At 49.4% G+C, this 17,969-nt stretch overlaps 2 protein-coding genes across 2 annotated transcripts; one reads left to right on the top strand and one right to left on the bottom strand.

Moving 5' to 3' along the window:
* Positions 1-25: 25 nt before the first annotated feature.
* Positions 26-4,289, top strand: SPPG_06628 (leucine-tRNA ligase). Its single transcript, XM_016754828.1, has 8 exons — positions 26-357; positions 428-1,645; positions 1,701-1,999; positions 2,107-2,286; positions 2,351-2,550; positions 2,625-3,460; positions 3,527-3,781; positions 3,845-4,289. The coding sequence occupies exons 1-8, from the start codon at positions 286-288 to the stop codon at positions 4,169-4,171; spliced, it is 3,387 nt and encodes a 1,128-aa protein (XP_016606268.1). The 5' UTR covers positions 26-285; the 3' UTR covers positions 4,172-4,289.
* Positions 4,290-4,352: 63 nt separating this feature from the next.
* On the bottom strand, positions 4,353-17,358 carry SPPG_06627 (phosphopantetheine-protein transferase domain). Its single transcript, XM_016754827.1, has 15 exons — positions 16,038-17,358; positions 15,306-15,967; positions 13,142-15,250; positions 11,405-13,077; positions 10,203-11,339; positions 9,068-10,119; positions 8,110-9,003; positions 7,940-8,042; positions 7,394-7,874; positions 7,126-7,330; positions 6,822-7,060; positions 6,527-6,748; positions 5,635-6,460; positions 4,865-5,566; positions 4,353-4,789 (listed from the first exon to the last, which is right to left on the bottom strand). Exons 1-15 carry the CDS (start codon positions 17,101-17,103, stop codon positions 4,428-4,430), a joined length of 11,733 nt encoding a protein of 3,910 aa, XP_016606267.1. The 5' UTR covers positions 17,104-17,358; the 3' UTR covers positions 4,353-4,427.
* Between the last annotated feature and the right edge of the window lie 611 nt (positions 17,359-17,969).

Genomic DNA, 17,969 nt, shown 5'->3' with positions numbered 1-17,969 from the left:
GGATTTTCCCAAAAGCAGCTGGTAATTGTAGGAGCTCGTCCAATGACAGTGTGATCTTCCTTGAGATTCCAGTCTTCGCTTGCCTTTAATTCGGAATCCTCACGGAGTAGAGCTGTCCCCACTTGCTGCTGATCAGTTACATTTTTGGGCATCTACGACACGCCCGAACGTTCTGCCGTTTTGTACCGGCTAACCACTTTTGGCCGTTGCCTTCGTACATTTAAGAGCGACCTGCCACCCACAGGCAGACGTTTTCTTGCAACCGCTGCTCAAATCAATTGTAAAATGGCCCCAAATACGACCCCAGTGACGGTCACTTCTACGACCAGTCATGTAACGGTCGCGGAAGAGAGAAAGGTTTGGAATGTCTAGTTAGGTTCGCTCTTATACGGCTGGGAAGACTGACATGCTTGAATCGGCTATATAGGGTACCGCAAAGCTGGAGGCCCTGCAAAAGGCTGAGGAGTGGGCACAGCAAAAATGGGATTCTGAAAGACCATTCGAAGTGAATGCCCCTGCACCAGGCGAACCTGTACCGCCCAAGTTCATGGGCACGTTTCCTTTCCCATATATGAATGGCATGTTGCACTTGGGACATTCCTTTTCCCTCTCAAAGCTTGAATTTGCGTCAGGCTACGAACGTTTGAAGGGCAAGCGAGTCTTGTTCCCATTCGGATTTCACGTGACGGGAATGCCTATCAAAGCATGTGCGGATAAGCTGAAGAAGGAGATTGATATGTTTGGACCGGATTTTGAGGGATTCAAAGAGGAAGATGAGGCTAAGGAGGAGGCCAAACCCGTGGTGGCGGCGGCCGCCCCGACGGACCCGACCAAGATCACCAAGAAGCATGGAAAAGCGAACGCCAAATCAACTGGTCTGAAATACCAATTCCAAATCATGCGCTCCATGGGCATACCAAATGAAGAAATAAAGAACTTTGCCGATAGTAAGCATTGGCTTTACTACTTCCCGCCAATGGCCATTGAAGATCTGAAGGCCTTCGGTCTCTCTGTCGATTGGCGTCGTTCTTTCTTCACAACTGATATCAATCCATACTTCGACTCATTTGTTCGCTGGCAATTCAACAAACTTCGCAGTTCCAACCCGGCGAAAGTCAAATTTGGAGAGAGATATACCATCTACTCACCCCTTGATGGTCAGCCTTGCATGGACCACGATCGGGCGACAGGAGAAGGTGTTGGGGTGCAAGAGTACACGGGAATCAAGTTGCAAGTGTTACTGAAGGACCTGATTGATACTCCTGAGGCGGAGCGCGATGAAGTAAAGGGAGTACCAGTTGGCAAAGCGTTGACCTCGCCACAGATCCTGGAGGCTCTTGGCAACAGGAAACTGTACCTTGTCGCTGCCACTCTCCGACCGGAAACCATGTATGGCCAAACCAACTGTTATGTTGGTGTCGACATCACGTACGGCATATACGCGGTTAACGACTCGGAGGCCTGGGTTTGCACAGAGCGGTCAGCCCGAAACATGGCCTTCCAAAAGTTGTTCCAAGAAGTTGGTGTTATCAAAAAGCTTGGCGAGCTGAAGGGGTCTGATCTGATCGGCGTACCGCTGAATGCTCCTTTGTCCAAATATGAGAAGGTGTACACCCTTCCCATGGAAGGTGTGCTAGTGACGAAGGTAAAGCGTAGTCTCTGTAGGATGTTTGTCCTGGGTGATTCTTACTTTTGTCCAGGGTACCGGTGTCGTTACTTCAGTCCCCTCCGACTCCCCCGACGATTATATCACCCTTCAAGACTTGAAGAAGAAAGCTGCATACTACAACGTGCAGCCAAAGTGGGTGGAACCATTCTTTGACAGCTTTCCTTCCATCATTCGCACACCGAACTATGGAGACCGAGCTGCTGAAGCAGCTGTCAAGAAACTCAAGATCAATAGCCAAAAGGACAAAGTCCAGCTGGCAGAGGCCAAAGCGGAGGTTTACAAGGAAGGTTTCTACCAAGGGACCATGATTGTTGGAGACTTTGCCGGAAAGTAAGTAATCATGACCGGTCATGTATGAATTGTCTGGACACATGAGCTTGGAAGAGCTATGCACTAGATTCGAGCATCAATCTCATCTGTTTACCTCAATTTGCAAGGTCCGTTCAAGAGGCGAAAACACTCATTCGCGCACAGCTCATCGAGCAGGGAGTTGCTTTCCCTTATTGTGAACCAGAGGGACTGGTCGTAAGTCGAAGCGGTGATGAGTGCGTCGTCACACTTGCTCCACAGTGGTACATGGACTATGGTGAAGAGAGTTGGAAGAAGTTGGCTGAGGAGTAAGTCCTTTGACAGTACGAACATGTAGCAACAGCGAGTTCTGATTATTATTCTTTTGCATAGATGCTTGGCCAACATGGAGACTTTTAGCACTGAGACTCGTAATCAATTTGAAAAGACCTTGGATTGGCTCGGTCAGTGGGCATGCTCCCGGAGCTTCGGTCTCGGAAGTCGCTTGCCATGGGATCCCCAGTATCTGATTGAGTCGTTGAGCGACTCAACTATATATATGGCGTATTACACGGTATCCCACCTCCTGCACGGTATGTCACATCACGTATTTCGTATTTGGAAGGTTTCATAGAACTTGGGATATGTATACTCATCGTGTGCATAGGCGGTACGTTGGACGGCTCAAAGCCAGGAGCGGCCAACGTCAAGGCAGAACAGATGACAGATAACGTCTGGGACTACATCTTGCTAGACGGGCCCAAACCCGCGGACACTACCGTTCCTCAGGAAACATTGGATCGCATGCGGCGGGAGTTCAAGTATTTCTATCCGCTAGACCTGCGTGTGTCAGGAAAGGACCTGGTCAACAACCATTTGTCCTTCTTCATCTACAACCATACCGCGATTTTCCCCAAGGAGTCATGGCCGAAGGGAGTCCGGGCCAATGGACACTTGCTGTTGAATAACGAGAAGATGTCCAAGTCGACCGGTAACTTTATGACCCTGCGTGATGCTCTGAAGGTCTATGGCGCAGACGCAACTCGCTTTGCCTTAGCCGATGCTGGGGATGGTGTCGAAGACGCCAATTTCCTCGAGAAAACTGCAGATGACGCGATCCTTAAGCTCTTCACCGAAAGGGAATGGGTTGAGGAAGTCCTTACTCAAGTCGCAGAGGGAAAGATGCGCAAAGGTGCCTACTCGTGGAACGACACGGTGTTCGAGGCTGAGATCAACAAGTTTATTGGGGAAGTTGAAAAGGCGTACACCAGTATGCTGTACCGTGATGCCTTGAAGTTGGCCTTCTACGAGTTAAGCAATGCCCGGTCAGAGTACCGAAAAGCGACGACTGGACAGGGAGTCGGATCCATGGCCCTCGAGGGTGAAACGTATGAGGGAATGCACGAGGATCTCATTGTGCGGTACATTGAGGTTCAAGCCCTCATGTTGGCGCCGATAACACCGCACTGGAGTGAGTACATCTGGAGCACGTTGCTCAAGAAGGTACGTAACATGCCCTGTTCCTGAAGGAGTCAGCGCGTCGCTGATAGTATACATCTTATGTTGTAGCCCGAGTCCATCAAGAAGGCTTTATGGCCTAAGCAAACTGCGGAACCCAATGAGTCTTTGCTTGCCGCTGCTGCCTACATCCGCGGCATGGCCTCAAAGGTCCGATCAGCGGAAGACCAAGCCGCTCGTAAGAAGCAAAAGAAAGGCGCAGTGGACAAGGTGGAAAAGATTGGCAAACTCCGTTTGTACGTAGCTTCAAGCTTCCCTGCATGGCAGGATGAAGCTGTGGCAGTTCTGAAGGAGACTTGGGATGAGGTAAGCTGGGGCGTGGTGGGGATGTGCTGCCTTGAAGGGAATACTTACCACGTTGCTTGTTAGTCAACTGGCAAATTCCAGGGCAATGAGAAGCAAGCTCTCATTGCCAAGGGCTTGATGAAGAACAAGGCAGTTATGCCTTTCGTTGCAAGCATAAAGCAAGCCGTGGAAGCTCAAGGACCGGTCGCCTTTGACCGAAAATTGAGCTTCAACGAATTGGAGACCCTCCAACTCAACCTAGACTACATCCGACGGGAATTGGCTGTCTTGAAAGTCACGTCGGTGGAACTGGTAGATCAAAAGGCGGCCGCAGCGCCACCTTACGACGCAGAAGATGCAAAGAAGGCTGATAATGCTGTTCCCGGGCAGCCGACTTACCGTTTGCTCTAGATTGTCGCTGTTATTTTTTTATTTCTCATTTGTTAGACTAGTTTTATGTTTTCACTTTGAATTCCCATGTTTGTCTTGGTTAATGCACAAATGACATTGATTGAAGGTCCCCACCCTATGTTTTTGCCTTGCCCATTTAGAGTCTGAAGTCTACCATTGAGGAGGTTTTGCGAGTAAAGAATACGTTTAACAAAATCATATTTATTTTATTTACAAAAGAGGGATCTTTTTCTAGCGCACCAGTTCCATTTACATCTTACTGGGTGACCGCCATGGCCACAGCATACGAGCCACTATGACTAATGGTCACCTTGACTTCCTTGACGCCCGCTTTCTCCACGGCGTCTTTGGCCTCACCATGGAAGACGACAACAGGAGCCATGCCATCCTCTCGAAGAACTTCAATCTCATTCAGGGGAGCTCCTGCGCCCTTGGTCCATACCACGGTTCCTGCAGCGCTGCTGACAGCCTTAATGACCGCTTCTTTGGCTGCCCACCGACCCGCAAAGCTGGACTGAGGACAGCTGCCATTGGAACAGTATGCGCGCTCTTGCTCAGTAAAGTTACGAGCAAGGAATGTTTCGTTGTCTGCCGGGACTTCAGAGCACAATTGAACATCTGGGTGATACATAGGAGAGACAAATGAGAAATGTGATCGATATGCCGAACATCAAATACATTCAAGGCAATTACCTATGCCAAGTCCACGTCCATTGGCAGCTTCGCCCAACTGCGCTGATGCCTCGATCAAAGCTTTGGTCACCGACACATCGGGCTTGGCAAGCGCTTTACTTTGAGCATTAAAGTTCCAAGACCCAGAAGACTTGTCATATGCAGCACGGGAAAGCGGGTTCAAGTAGACTCCCGACTGCTGTTCATTTGTGTAGGGCGCAGCTGATTTGACACGGACAAACGGTGCAGCACCCGTTAGCATCTCGTGGAAGTAGCGGTACGATGCTGTCTCGCGCTTTTGTCTACGGGCAAGGTAGTCATTGAACTCTGGTTCCTCTAGCGCCGCGAAGAGGTAGTCGGGGTGGATGACCAGGATTTCACCACCAGCCTGTCCGAATCCAAAACTTTTCAATAAACCGGCCCGGATACCGTCGGTTTTGATGGATCGACTGGGATAGAGAATGTATTTGAATTGACGGAGGCGGTCCTCTACATTGTCCAAGTTTCTATTGCCGGGAACGATGCCCGTTTCGAGGACTTGGAGTACACCGTTGAGCATCCATGCCGCGGCTGCACCCTTGGGATGGCCAGTCAGGTGCTTTTGGAAGACGGCAGGGATGAGATTGCCACGGCTACGACCGAGATGTGTTAATTGCTGGTTGAGGGCAGAGGATTCGTTGTAGTCGTTGGCTTTTGTGCCTGTTCCGTGGAAGGAAGCGACACCTATGATCATTGACAGAGTGTAAGCTTTTTACATCCAATACGAAGTTTATCGTCCTGACACGACTCACCAATGTCGTCAATGGTTAAACCAAAGGTGGCAAGAGCCCCGCGGAGGGGTGAAATCGCTGGATCATTCTTCCACCAATCATGACTCCATGTGGACAAAGCAACGTTTTCTCTACGTTTTCCTTCTTTCTCAATAAAGGCTGTTCGCTCGTTGACAAAGTCCTGATCGACTTCCTCGCCGCTCTTTTTAATTTCCTCAACTTCGTCAGCCAATGCTTCATACTCTTTTGCAACCCATTGTTTGATGTGTTCTCGCTCCCTCCGCAGCTGTTTAGCACGGTATTCAAAGTTCAAAAGTGGCGAGCGGTGCTTTCCGGGAGCTTCACGGGCGGTGGTTAAGATACCCTGACCAGGTGCGGGAACCGATCGTCCATTCTTGTCAGTAGCGGTATTGGTACAAGCAATGATACCCCGAATAGGTACACCCATCTTGATGGCTAGATCAGCGGTCATGAGGACCTGGATACCAGCACCTTGAGCTTCCATGAATCCTGCTCGAGTGTCCGTTGCAGGACGGCACATGTCCCGGGGTTCACGACCTCGAGCAAATTCTTCAACAGAATTGGACGTGGCCCTCATGTTGGCGAATTCATGGGATCCTTCTTCTTGGAAGTCGTCATATCCACCGCAAAGAACCACTTTGGCTTTACCAGAGAGAATGGTGTCGACGGCGACTTCGACGGATTCTGCTGCCGTTGCGCAAGCTCCTACGGGCGTTTTGATCGGCCCTGATGAGGAGAGGAGTAACATGTTGATCCAAGCGGGCATGGTGTTGATGAAACTTTCTTGAAGAATATCCGCTTGCACCGGCTTCTCCAGGAAACGTTCCTATACGAAAGAAGATTCATCAAAACCCGGTCTGTTTCAAAATCCCACCCATTAGGACGAACTTACCCTAAAGATCCTCTGCATGGCACGCATACCGCCCATACCACCACCAGACGTGTTGCCAACTTCGCTCACATGGACATATTGGTAAAACTCGTACGGGTCAGTAACCCCCGAAGTGACCAGTGCTTCCACAGTGGACACCAATGTATAGAGCGTGATCGGATCCACCTGTGAGACAATATCATCTGGCACTCCGTACCGCTTTGCATCCCATCCAGTAGGAATCTAGTTTCAAGAAACCATCCCAATGAGTAAACTTTGAACATGTTCTGCTTTAGGCTGTAGCCCATTGTCGTACCTGTCCAGCTACAAGACGATCGAATCGCAAAGCTTTGGGAACATACAAGGTCGCACCCTTTTGCAAGCGAACAAAGTATTGTTCGCCCCGTTGCTCGACCACGGCAGCGGCACCATGTTGTCGTTTCATGGCTTCAGCTTCTTCCTTACTGACTTCAATGGGTGCCATGTCGGATGTAACAGCAATCTCTTGGAGGAACATTTTCTTTTCTGGGTCGTAACCATTAAAGAGAGCGGGTTCTATTGAAGGGAGCCTGGTTATTTCACGGCGTAAAAGGCCCCCAAGGGTATTGTACAATGCATACCAATCAATCGAATACCACTATGCTCCAAGATCTTTTTCTCGTATTTTGCTTTCACTTCGTGATCTTTGACAGGTTCCTGCGTCTGAGCGTCAATCCAACCAGAATAGGTTGCGAGCTTCTTTAGCGGGCCGGTATGGAATTTGATGAATCCCATCATCCAAGCCATCTCAATTGATCCTTCGAGGGACAACTCGCCGTAAGCCTCCTATAAAAGAAGATTATGGTTCAGAATTGTGTTTGATAAACTGATGAAGATGCTGGCACTTACCAACTCCCAACGAGTACGAGACCCTCCAAATGGCCCCACCTCTCCAAAGCCAGTCACGACAACAACTTTCTCCAGATCCAACATTCCGCGCAAATGGGTCAACTTTTGCGCATCCAAGCTTGGGAACTTGAACTTCATATTCGCACGAGGGGTCACGAGAACTTGTTCATGTTTAACGGGGCCATTCATGACCTGACGATCAATGGCGGCTTCTCGAGCCACCGCCCGGCGAATCTCGGATGTTTCCAATAAGTCACGACGCAACTGGGATGAAATCCGGTTCAAGTCTGCAACAAAGTGTAGACCACCGTTCAGGTCCGCCCAGATGGGGTCTACCCCGGATAGTTTGACAATATCTGGATGGAGGAGACCAATGAGGTTGAAGGCCATCTCGTGGGTGGAGAAGGTGCGAGCTCCAAGCCATTCTATGCCTTCAGCAACAATGTTGTTGGCGGACATGAGACCCGTGCCGCGGGTCCATCTGAAAAGTAGAGTAAGTGAGTGACGGTGCAGAATGGTCAGCAGCTTGCAGAGTAGTAAGCTTACCCAATGACGGCACCAACAATGGTCAGATAGCTGCTCCAACTCTCAGAATGGAACCTGTTGAACAATGTCTCAAGTCCGATTTTCGATTCACTGTACAACCCATCTACAACAATAGGTTCAATTCAATCAATATCCATCTTACGACTGATTTAGTAGTCACAAGAAATTACCATTCCCAAATGTACCATGATTAGGCGACAATGGCAAAACAACCACTGCAGGCCGCGTATCGTACTTCATGACCTGTTTCTTAGCCTTGACTTGTCCCATCAATCTCAACAAATTGGTGAGCATGATACGATGCGCCAACTCAGATTTAGAATCAATCCCGTCGATTTCGCGGCCTTGTTCAGGGATAGCCGCAAAAGGGATGATAAAGTCCAAATCCCATCCCAGACCCCCTTTTGTATCGTAAATGTATTCGACGAGGGCAACTGTGTCTTGGAAGGATGCGCCGTTAAAGGGGACCACGACGAGACGGGAACCTTTTGAGCCATGGCGTTCGTAGATGGAGCGGTAGAATTCTGTAGAGGATTTGCTGAATCGGGAGGTTGTCACAATGACCCTGGCACCACCCGAAAGGAGAGCCTTGAGGACATCCACGCCAATCGACTCCTTTCCGCACCCTGTAATCAATGCGTGTCGACCCTTGAAGGATATTCCCTCGTTAGCCATTTTGGCCAAAGTATCGAGGTAAATTGTGCTCAGATCCGCATCTGGTTCCCATTGACTGGGATCCACAGGATTTCGTCGCTTGAGGAACACGAACGGGAGACGACCCTGGAATCCAGACCGTGGAGGCAGATTCTGTTGAATCTCGGCAAAGATGGCATCCACTTGGGATTTCGTCGCTCCATTCAGTTCTGGTGCTGATTTCATTAACGCAGCCAGTTGCTCGAATTTGGAAACCAGGATTTGACTATCGGGGATCCGTGTCAGGTCACTTCCTGCGCGCATTTCCTCAACATAGTCCTTCATGTTGCTTGCTTTACGGCGCTCTTCATTGTAGACCAGTTCGCCATTTTCTTTGATGTGGGTTTTAGGACGGGTTGGGCGGTAGGCCACTGTGCAAAACAAGACGGTGAGTTTCGCATTCCCACATTTTACCATTAACACACGGAAACTTACGGTTTTTGTATACAGGATCGGCTTTGAGAGCCTCCCTACAATTCTCCAACAAAATCTTGCTAAGAGCCTTGGCGCGCACAAAGTTTTCTCCACGAGCCTCTGGGCAATTCTCCAGGTAATATTCCATAAAAGTGACCAAACTCTCTGCATCTTCAGCGCGGTTCATCAAATGAATACACTGGTTCATCAATTCCCTATCAACGCTCGAGATACGACCAAAGATCATGTCATAGTAGAGTTGGAGTGCATCCTGTCTTGCCCAGTTCCAATGGGAATCGAATACTCGGGCTTTGAGACGATCAAAAGAGGGTTTAATCCCCTCGGCATAAACGTCACCGTGTTCAGCGATCCAATGGTCGAGTTGGGCTTGGAGGGCGTCGCGGGCGTCGCGTTCGGTAGCAGCTGTACGGGCTTCGGCGAGGAGGTCCAAGTCAAGGTATTTAGCAAATGTTTCAAGTTGCTGTCGGACGAGGAGGTCGAGGGCTAGTTTGTGTTTATCAAATTCTTTGCTATCAATGGTTACGACCGTGCCCGAAGTTTGAGATGGACCTTCCGTTGTTCCACCGAGGGTTATACCCACTTTATCGGCATAACTCTTGACGACAGTGTCAATCCACGCCTTTGCATCCGTCTCGTTAGCCAACCGTGACGCAGGTTCCGATAGCAACCCATGCAACAGCACGCCCTGACTTCTCTTGGGTCCCAACCCATAGGCACTAGTAAGGTACGCCTTGACCTGTCCCATACCAAACCCACCCGGCATCTTTGATCCGACCATCTTGTTCACCAGTCCATTACTGGTCTTGCCCAAAGCGCCTCCATGTGCATCCTGGAGTGCCATTGAGACCTCAGAAAGAGGGAGCTCCTCCGCCTTATCAGCGAGAACGTTGCCAAATTCTGCGGCAAGATCTCCGAGGATCTCATTCTGGAGGGTAGACTTGCCACCCACGAGATCTTTGATGCATTTTGAGAGTGGGACGTCAGAGAGGGGTTTTTTGAGTTTTTGAGCAATGAGCACCAAGAGGATTTCTTGAGCTGTGATCGGTTCATCACTAGAACAAAACAAGAGTGAGTAATAAGACTCACAACACCAACAACAAAGATTAAAAACAACAATAATAACAAAACCACTCACGTCACAGCAGCGGCGGTCCTAGCAGCTGGAGCAGGTACCACCGGCGCAGGAGCCGCACTCTTGACTGGCACTTGCTCCACAGCCGCCTTATCCTCTTCGACGACATCCACAACCTCATCTCTAAAATCATAGTAAATCTCTTTACGATCCTTGGTGGTACACAATTGCACACGACGATGCGTAACAGCATCATCATATGCCTCGTATTTGATTTTAAGTGTTCGTCCGGCCATACTGCAAAGAACGGGTGAAGGTCCCACTTCAATCAACCTTTCCACTTTGAAGGCCCGGAACAATTGATCTTGGGTTTCGATCCAGCGAACGGGACTCGCGAATTGATGGGCCAAGAGTTCAATGAGGAGGATGTATCCCAGTTGTTGTTGTTGGGCCGCTGTGGTGTTTAGGGTTTCGTCCCAATCGGATAGGACTTGCTGAAGGAGGGACGAGTGGGTGAGGTCGTAGACGGTTTGAAAGTAGTCTTTGGAGAGACTAAAGGGTTCGGCTGTTAAATTTGGAATGTATTTCCCAACGAGGAGGGCCACGTTGATGAATTTTGCTTCTAGTTTTTTGCGAAGGATTTCGCGGAAGGGGACGACGCCGTTCAAGAGGAAACTAGAGTGGAAGGGGACGTCGATGCCTGCGAGGGGAATAGTCGCAACCCCGCGTTCTTGAGAGAGAATTCCGTTCGATGCAGCACGTTTCTTGCGAGCAGATGCTAACCCATCTTCGACAATCCCATCCAAAACCCCTTGAATCTCTTCCACCGATTTCGTTTTCCCCAATTCAATGAAATTGACATTTAACCCCTTGACCTTATTCAAGACCACTCGGAGAGTCTCGAGGTTGGTCAATTCACCCGCTAGGACGTACTGGAAATTCTCTACATTGTAATTCACAATCTCCAATAAATCACCCGAGCGGCGTGCAATGGCTTCTACAATGAACACGAGGGCTTGCTCGGAAAAGGTTGATCCAACCCGGATGGGATTCACGGCACACATGCCGTAATTGGATCGTCCTTGGTCATCGCGTTGGACGGCGACTTGCATGGTCATGCCACGGTAAAAGACAACGTCGACGAGGGATTCGACTGAAAGGACCTGTCCAACGGATGCGAGTCCAGCGTATTCGCCCAAACTAGACAACAAAAAAAACATTAAACAAGCAGCGCTTGTGGACGTCTTATTCTCTAACCAACATACCTGTGTCCAGCAAAGGGACAATCCTGCTGCACGAGTCCATTAGCTCTCATATCCTGAAACGACGCAATTTCCATCAAGGTGAGCGCGGGTTGAGTAAACTGCGTGGCAGAGAGTAACCCATTCGGATGCGAAAACGTATAGGAAGGCGTTTGGTCCGTGATACCGGGGAAGAGAGGTAAACTCTTCAACAACCCATCTTGAACAACATCATACGTCATGGACATGAAATTCCGACGAATGGATGCACCTTTTTGTCCACCAAAGTGGATTGTTTGGGATGTGGGGTTTGTTCGGACGATGGAGAGGATGGAGACACCGTAAGTTTGGAGCATGTGTGCGTCGGCTCTGTCCCAGATTTCTCTGGCAATCGCAGAGGTTTCGTATAGATCCATTCCCATGCCGACTTCTTGGGATCCTTGTCCAGTAAACACGTAGGAAGTAGCGGGTTGTTCGACTTCGGCACTTCCTTCAAGGACTTTGACGCCCTTTGAGTTGAGGGTAATGACCTTGATGAGTTTCTTGCCGTTACTCATACCAACGTGGTATAATTTGGTTTCAAGTTGGTCGCCAGGGAGAACCATGTTCAGGAACACGACATTGTATTCTTTGACCCGCTCAGGTCGATTATTGGCCGCAAAGATTTCAACGAATTTGCGTGTAGAAGCCGATGTCCACATGCCGTGAGTAATGGTTCCGGGAAGGTTGGCCAGGTCAGCAAAGTAAGGGTTGGTATGGATTGGATTCAAATCCCCGGATGCTACGGCGTAGGCACCGTTGGAAAGTGGGACGGTGACGGTCGCAGGAAAGACTTTGGGGTCAGGAAGGATAGAGTATCCCCCCGATTTGAAGAAAACGGGTTGTTCAATGGAGGAGCCGTGGCGGGTAAGGTAGTCCAGTACAATATTGCCGTGGACATGGGTAGCATGATAATCAACACGACCAACTTGAATCGTTTCCCGTGTCGTTTTCAAAAACACTGATCCAGTCGTCTGGACATGGGCATAGACAGTCGCATCGGCATTTTGGGCAAAAGTCTCCAATCTGAAAATCAAAATAGCTCCTGGTGTCAACTGTGGGGCATCCGTATTCCATTTAATCCATGTTTTGGATTGAAGGACTTGGATATCCTTGTTGGACGACAAGACCACCTGCACAGGCTTTTCAGTCGTTCGCCGAAAGGTGTTTTCATAATCAGTAAAAGTACCCCGATACAAAAACGTGCTCACAATCTCCATGAGTGGCCGTTGGTTCTTGATGAGCGTCGCCTTGACTTCAACAGCTTTGCCGGCTTCAGTAATAATCACGGACTCGATCACGGCTTCCGTAGTGATTTCGTCCCCGGCACGAAGAGTATCATGGGGATCCAACATACGGAACTGGTTGGAAAGATGAACGAGTCGGAGGAGATCCCCATCGATTTCCTTGGGGAGGATGGCGGAAACAAGAGATCGCCATCCAGCCACGATGGCAAAGTCCATGGGAGCGGGTGTGTTGGGGTCCTTGCCAGTCACGTACAGTTCCGCCTGATTGCCAATCACTTGAGCGAAATCGAGTACGCTGGTGGATTGGACCTTGTAGACGGATCGGAACGTGTCTTTGGGTGTTAGATGGGAATCGGAGGGATCAACATGCCAGAGCTTGCTGTAGAAATCCTTGATGCGCTGGTTACGGCCCTATAAATGATACCCGAGATTAGATACACTTGCACTAATGTAAACAGACCAATAGAACACATACCTCCATAATCTCATGAATGGGATTATGACCTTGCCAAGGCTTGTACCGGAACAACAACTCTAATGCCACAAACTCCTTGTCCCGTTTGACAAACAATTCGACTTTGATACGATCTCCTTCAGCAGTTATGACCACCGCCGGGTGTCGATCAGGAGTAATACGATCCACATCCCGATCATGCAGCGTCAAAAGCACTGGTTGACGTCTCGCATCATATTTCACAAACAAGGTCTGCGCAGGACGGGCGCGGAGGATCTTTGTGACTGGGTTTGGGACCAGGTGTTTACCTTGGACGATGGCTTCCGAGGTAAGGAGGGCTCGAAGCCAGGTATGATCCGGTCCCGAGATGAATTGCATAAAGTCGGGAGTGGAGGGCATGGCTTGGGCGTTACGAGTGATTTCGTACATGATGGATCCTTCGTTGAGTTCTGTGACACGGATGCCATCGAGGGTGTGAGTGGGGGGAGCTGGTCGGGCACCCAAGTACTCTACAACAGGAATCGCGACATTGCTGTCACCATAATACAATTTACGTAGCGCATCAATGTGGGCAGCGTAAATATCTCCCAGGATTTCCTTGACGGGTTGATCAACCTTTGTGCAATGACGGACGGCAACAGGCCCTTGTAAAATGGCCACTCGACCTGCATCGCGCCCAACAACAGCATCAACATCCTCAGCTTGCCAAAGCGAATCCTTTTTGAACCAAAACTCAAACTTTTCGTCAATGATGGGGATGAACGGAACGGGTTTACGAAAGGGGTACGAGCAAATCGTCAGGAAATAAAACACGTCCTCTTGGGTAAGGGTTTGATGAGAGGCTTCCGGAAAGGTTTCCAAAAAGGCTTCTATAAAGGATGCGGGGTCGTGATCGAGTGTACTATACGATTGAAGCATGGACAAGGTTTCGCCCTTGACGAATCGTTCTTCAACCCGTCGCAAGAAATCACCAAATGTGTCTCGGAGGGTTGAATCAATCCACCGGGAAGGAACCCACAAGAGCTCAAACAATCGGCGAATGACTTGAGTGTACGTCATTTCATGGAGATCGCAAGGTCGACCATCAGATTGGCCAAACCAGGGTTTCTGGAAATCAGCATTCAAACGCTCGATAATGTAGTCCTTCTTTTTGAGGAGGGCTGGTAGACGTTTTTCGCGGGAAAGTGAAAAAAAGGTATCATCCATTTCTTTCCAGAATTTGACGCCGCGGTTGGCAATCTTGTGGATGGGTTCTCCCAATTCGGATTTCACGGTCAAGATCCCTCCAATGTCGCCCTTGTAAGTACGTTCCCAGAGGGTCTCATCTTGGATCCCTGGTGCCTTGACAATGAGTTCCTTGACAGCGGGAGAGGTAAGGGCTTCTTTAGCGACCATGACACGCGAGCCAAATAAAAGACCATCAAAGGGCATGGGTGGGTGATCAAACTTTTGACTCCATTCACCGGTTAGGTAAGGTAATGTCTCAACGGCATCACCAAACCCGCTTCCAACGACCAAAATCAAGTTGGGTTCCCGTCGAATGGCGCCATAGGTCTCCAACATGGGTTGATGGAAATCTTCAAAAGAGTGGTGTCCACCCCCTCGTCCTCCTGTCCATTGCAGAATGATGGGCATATCGGGGTTGGTCCTTGCAATGGAAATGACACGACGAATGGTTTCGACACTCCCGGGTTTGAAAGCAACGTGACGGAGTCCGGCTGCTTTGAGGTTTTTAATGATTTGGTCTGCAACGTCTAGGGATGGGACACCCGCTGCGACGCAGACGCCTTCCATGGGGATACCCTCCCTCCGCATGGCTTGCACGGCTGGGTACTGGAATCCCCAGAGACGCGGGTTGAGAAAGAGGATATTGAGAGTAATGCCTTCACCGGGTTCAATTTTTTCCATGATCTTTTGGACACGGTCGCGGAGGTAGGGTTCGGTGTGTTGACCACCCCCCGCGAGTTCAACGTGAAAACCAGCATTGATGCAAGCTGCGACAAAATGTTCGTTGGAGGTGCAAGGTGTCATGCCGGCGACCATGAGGGGGGCCTTGCCGAGGAGACGGCTAAAAGGCGTGTCGACGTGAATTTCGCCGGTACTCGCGATGCGAATGAGTTTGGGACGGTACTAATGACCGGATTTAATAAAAACTCACACACACAAAGGCAGACAGACTGCTCACCTTTTCGGCCCAATTAGGAGCAAACTTTACCGCATGAACATCTTCATCAAACAAATACGACCGATCCAACAACTCGCTCATTCCACTCTCCAACGACCCCGCCAACACAACCTGAACACCCGTACCCTCCTTGTTACGATGCGTCAGGAATCCAACCCCAGATGCACCCCCTGGTCCAAAATCAAGGACATGGGAAATGGATTGGGTGTTGGTGGCTTTTTCCCAATGAACGGGTTGGACGCAAATCTGGTTGACGAGGGACATTGTCAGATCCGTCGTGTTACGAAGGTCCTCTCCGGTATGGGTATGATAAACGGGTATCCGCATCTTTTTAGCATCAAATGCAAGGTTGTGCAATTCGATATCGGATTGAAGGGCGTTGGGGACGTGTTTGAGGTATTCGCTGTGAAAGGGGACAGCGACTGGTAAAAAGCGGGATGAAAACCGGACTTTGCGTTGCGAAAAGGGAATGCGGGATTGGTCTTGGCCGGTTTGGGCTTTGAGCTTGCGGAGAGAGACGTTGAGGCCGTACAGGGATTGTGGGGGACCGGTAAAGATGGTGGAGCGAGGTCCGTTGATGAGAGAGAGGTGGACCCGACGGTCCGGGGGAAGGAAAGAGTTTGTCGTATCGGCGTGTTGTTGGACATCGCTGTTGCGCAGACCTTGCAGAGAGAAGTGTGTGAGGTTTTCTTCGAGGTAACTTTTTAATAGTGGCAAAACATGTAAACATACCCGTCACAGCCAACATGGGCGTAGGAACTCCTTCATTGTTGGCCAGTGAATCCTGCAAAATGTTGGGATCCAAGGTCGTAGCAGGGCATGCCCGCTGGGAGCGCAATCCCAACCAGTACAAGAGCACTAGGGCCTTTTGCGTATTTTCGACAAATTCCTTTTCCGTCTCTGAGGACGAAACAACGACCGAAGAAACAATGCCTTGGCTGTGACCCGTTGTTCCAGCCAAAAGACTCCGAAGCTCTCCAGGCGTCTTGTCGAGAACTTTGAACGTGATGTAGTAATTCGTCAATTGCGTCAATCCAATCAATGGGAGCGACTGGTGAGTAGCCAAGAGACTCTCGGTACTGGGACGAGTCTCTGGCTTTTCCAACCAGCTAATCACATCCATTTTAGCCGAATGCTCTGCCTGGGCTTCTGGGGAGTTGGAAATGTTTGCAAGGGTGAGGGCCGCCTGGTAGATAAAGGGCCGGGCAAAGGCCTCGTAGGTTGTGTACAAGGACACGAGTTCGCTGAAATATTCCTCGACATTTCCCTGTCCGCCGAAAACGGCCAAGAGGTTTGCGCGACCCGCTTCTGCAGCCGCAAACAAGGCGGATGCGGGAGGTTTGATTTCTGCCGAAGAGACCAAACCGTGACGTTTGAGAGCGACGAGAGCGAGGTAGTATGTTTTCAATATAGCTGCGCGAGTCTCTGGGGCCAGATCCCGGGTGACAGCATGAATGTCATTTTGCTTCAAGAGACGAGCCTGTAGATGGCGAAAGATGACAGCTACAAGCGGCAGAGCCTCAAAGGTATCCTGATTCGATGCCTTTCCAAGTGCAAATTCAAGAATGTCACTCAAGAGCTCGAGTTCGGTTGTTTCTGGAGCGTCACGAGTCGGAAAGGTTTCCTTTAGGTTTTCAGCAATAGGCCAGAGAGGTAGCGGGACGGGAATGGCGACTTTGGTGGTGTGCTGTGTCATGACGAGCGGCCGAGTAGCATGTCCTGCAGCCGTTGTAGCAGCAGCGGCAGCGGAAGCCGCTGTTTCCATCGAGAGAGGGTGAAAGGTAGACAGCGACGACATGATGCTTTTGATGATCGGAATATGTAAAAAAAAGAGAAGAGCTGTTCGTTACAAGCGGTAGCGTCTAGGATGCGGGCACTCTTTCCAATGTATAATAGAGAATATCAAACAAGGTATCTATCCATATATCCGCGGATGAGAGATATAATATCTAAAAAAGATGGCTGTCCAACAAAACAGCGAGTTGAACGTCAAGCAAAAGACAGTTGCAAGGAAAGAAAACACAGGAAGCAACTACGCCAAAGCAAGAAACAAAAACAGTTGGGGGAACAAAAAGGTCTAGAGCTTTTTTATATTCTTTTGTTGTACTGTGTGTCGGGTTCAACTAATAAACCCATGAACAACCAACTATCCAATCCCGAATCGTTCCTGTGGCTTTTACAATCGATACAAGGATAAAAAACACAATAAACTCGTATTTGCATAAATATCAGTTGTCCTTTTTTCCACAACGTGAGCAATTGAACACTTTATCCGTTAGAAGTGTTCCAAATCCTATATGATGTGTGGATGTACAACAAGTGTGAAATGCGCAGTAAAAACACGCGTTCAAGCGTTCAAGCGGACATCGATTTATAGAGTCATCGATTGCCTTCTTTATCACACTAACACACACACACATGGACATGTACGCATTGGACATATGCACATACATGCTATACATGCATGCATGGCTAAAGATAAGTATAAATGGACATGGGATGATTGTATTCCCACAAATGTCAGTAACTTATTCAAGACAATTTAGCCCTCTCCCATAGCCTCTCTTAATTAACACGGCAAATCAGATTGACACGTGATCCAACACTTGGACTGCGAGAGATTTGAAGAGTGGGAGATGCTTTAGCAACATGACTTTTATAATC

This window comes from Spizellomyces punctatus (assembly GCF_000182565.1).
Source record: "Spizellomyces punctatus DAOM BR117 chromosome Unknown supercont1.12, whole genome shotgun sequence".
Taxonomy (NCBI): Eukaryota; Fungi; Chytridiomycota; class Chytridiomycetes; order Spizellomycetales; family Spizellomycetaceae; genus Spizellomyces; species Spizellomyces punctatus.
The sequence above is the reverse complement of the archived record's forward strand: the minus strand, read 5'-3'. Positions and strand labels throughout refer to the sequence as shown.

Excerpts from the sequence above, each read along its gene's own strand:
- SPPG_06627 (XM_016754827.1), bottom strand. The coding sequence starts at position 17,103 with ATGTCGTCGCTGTCTACCTTTCACCCTCTCTCGATGGAAACAGCGGCT. Across the intron at positions 13,078-13,141 it reads CCATTCATGAGATTATGGAG|GGCCGTAACCAGCGCATCAA; the intron begins GTATGTGTTCTA and ends TATCATTTATAG. Across the intron at positions 4,790-4,864 it reads TGGACGTGGACTTGGCATAG|ATGTTCAATTGTGCTCTGAA; the intron begins GTAATTGCCTTG and ends TGTATCACCCAG.
- SPPG_06628 (XM_016754828.1), top strand. The coding sequence starts at position 286 with ATGGCCCCAAATACGACCCCAGTGACGGTCACTTCTACGACCAGTCAT. Across the intron at positions 2,287-2,350 it reads TGGAAGAAGTTGGCTGAGGA|ATGCTTGGCCAACATGGAGA; the intron begins GTAAGTCCTTTG and ends TCTTTTGCATAG. Across the intron at positions 3,461-3,526 it reads GGAGCACGTTGCTCAAGAAG|CCCGAGTCCATCAAGAAGGC; the intron begins GTACGTAACATG and ends CTTATGTTGTAG.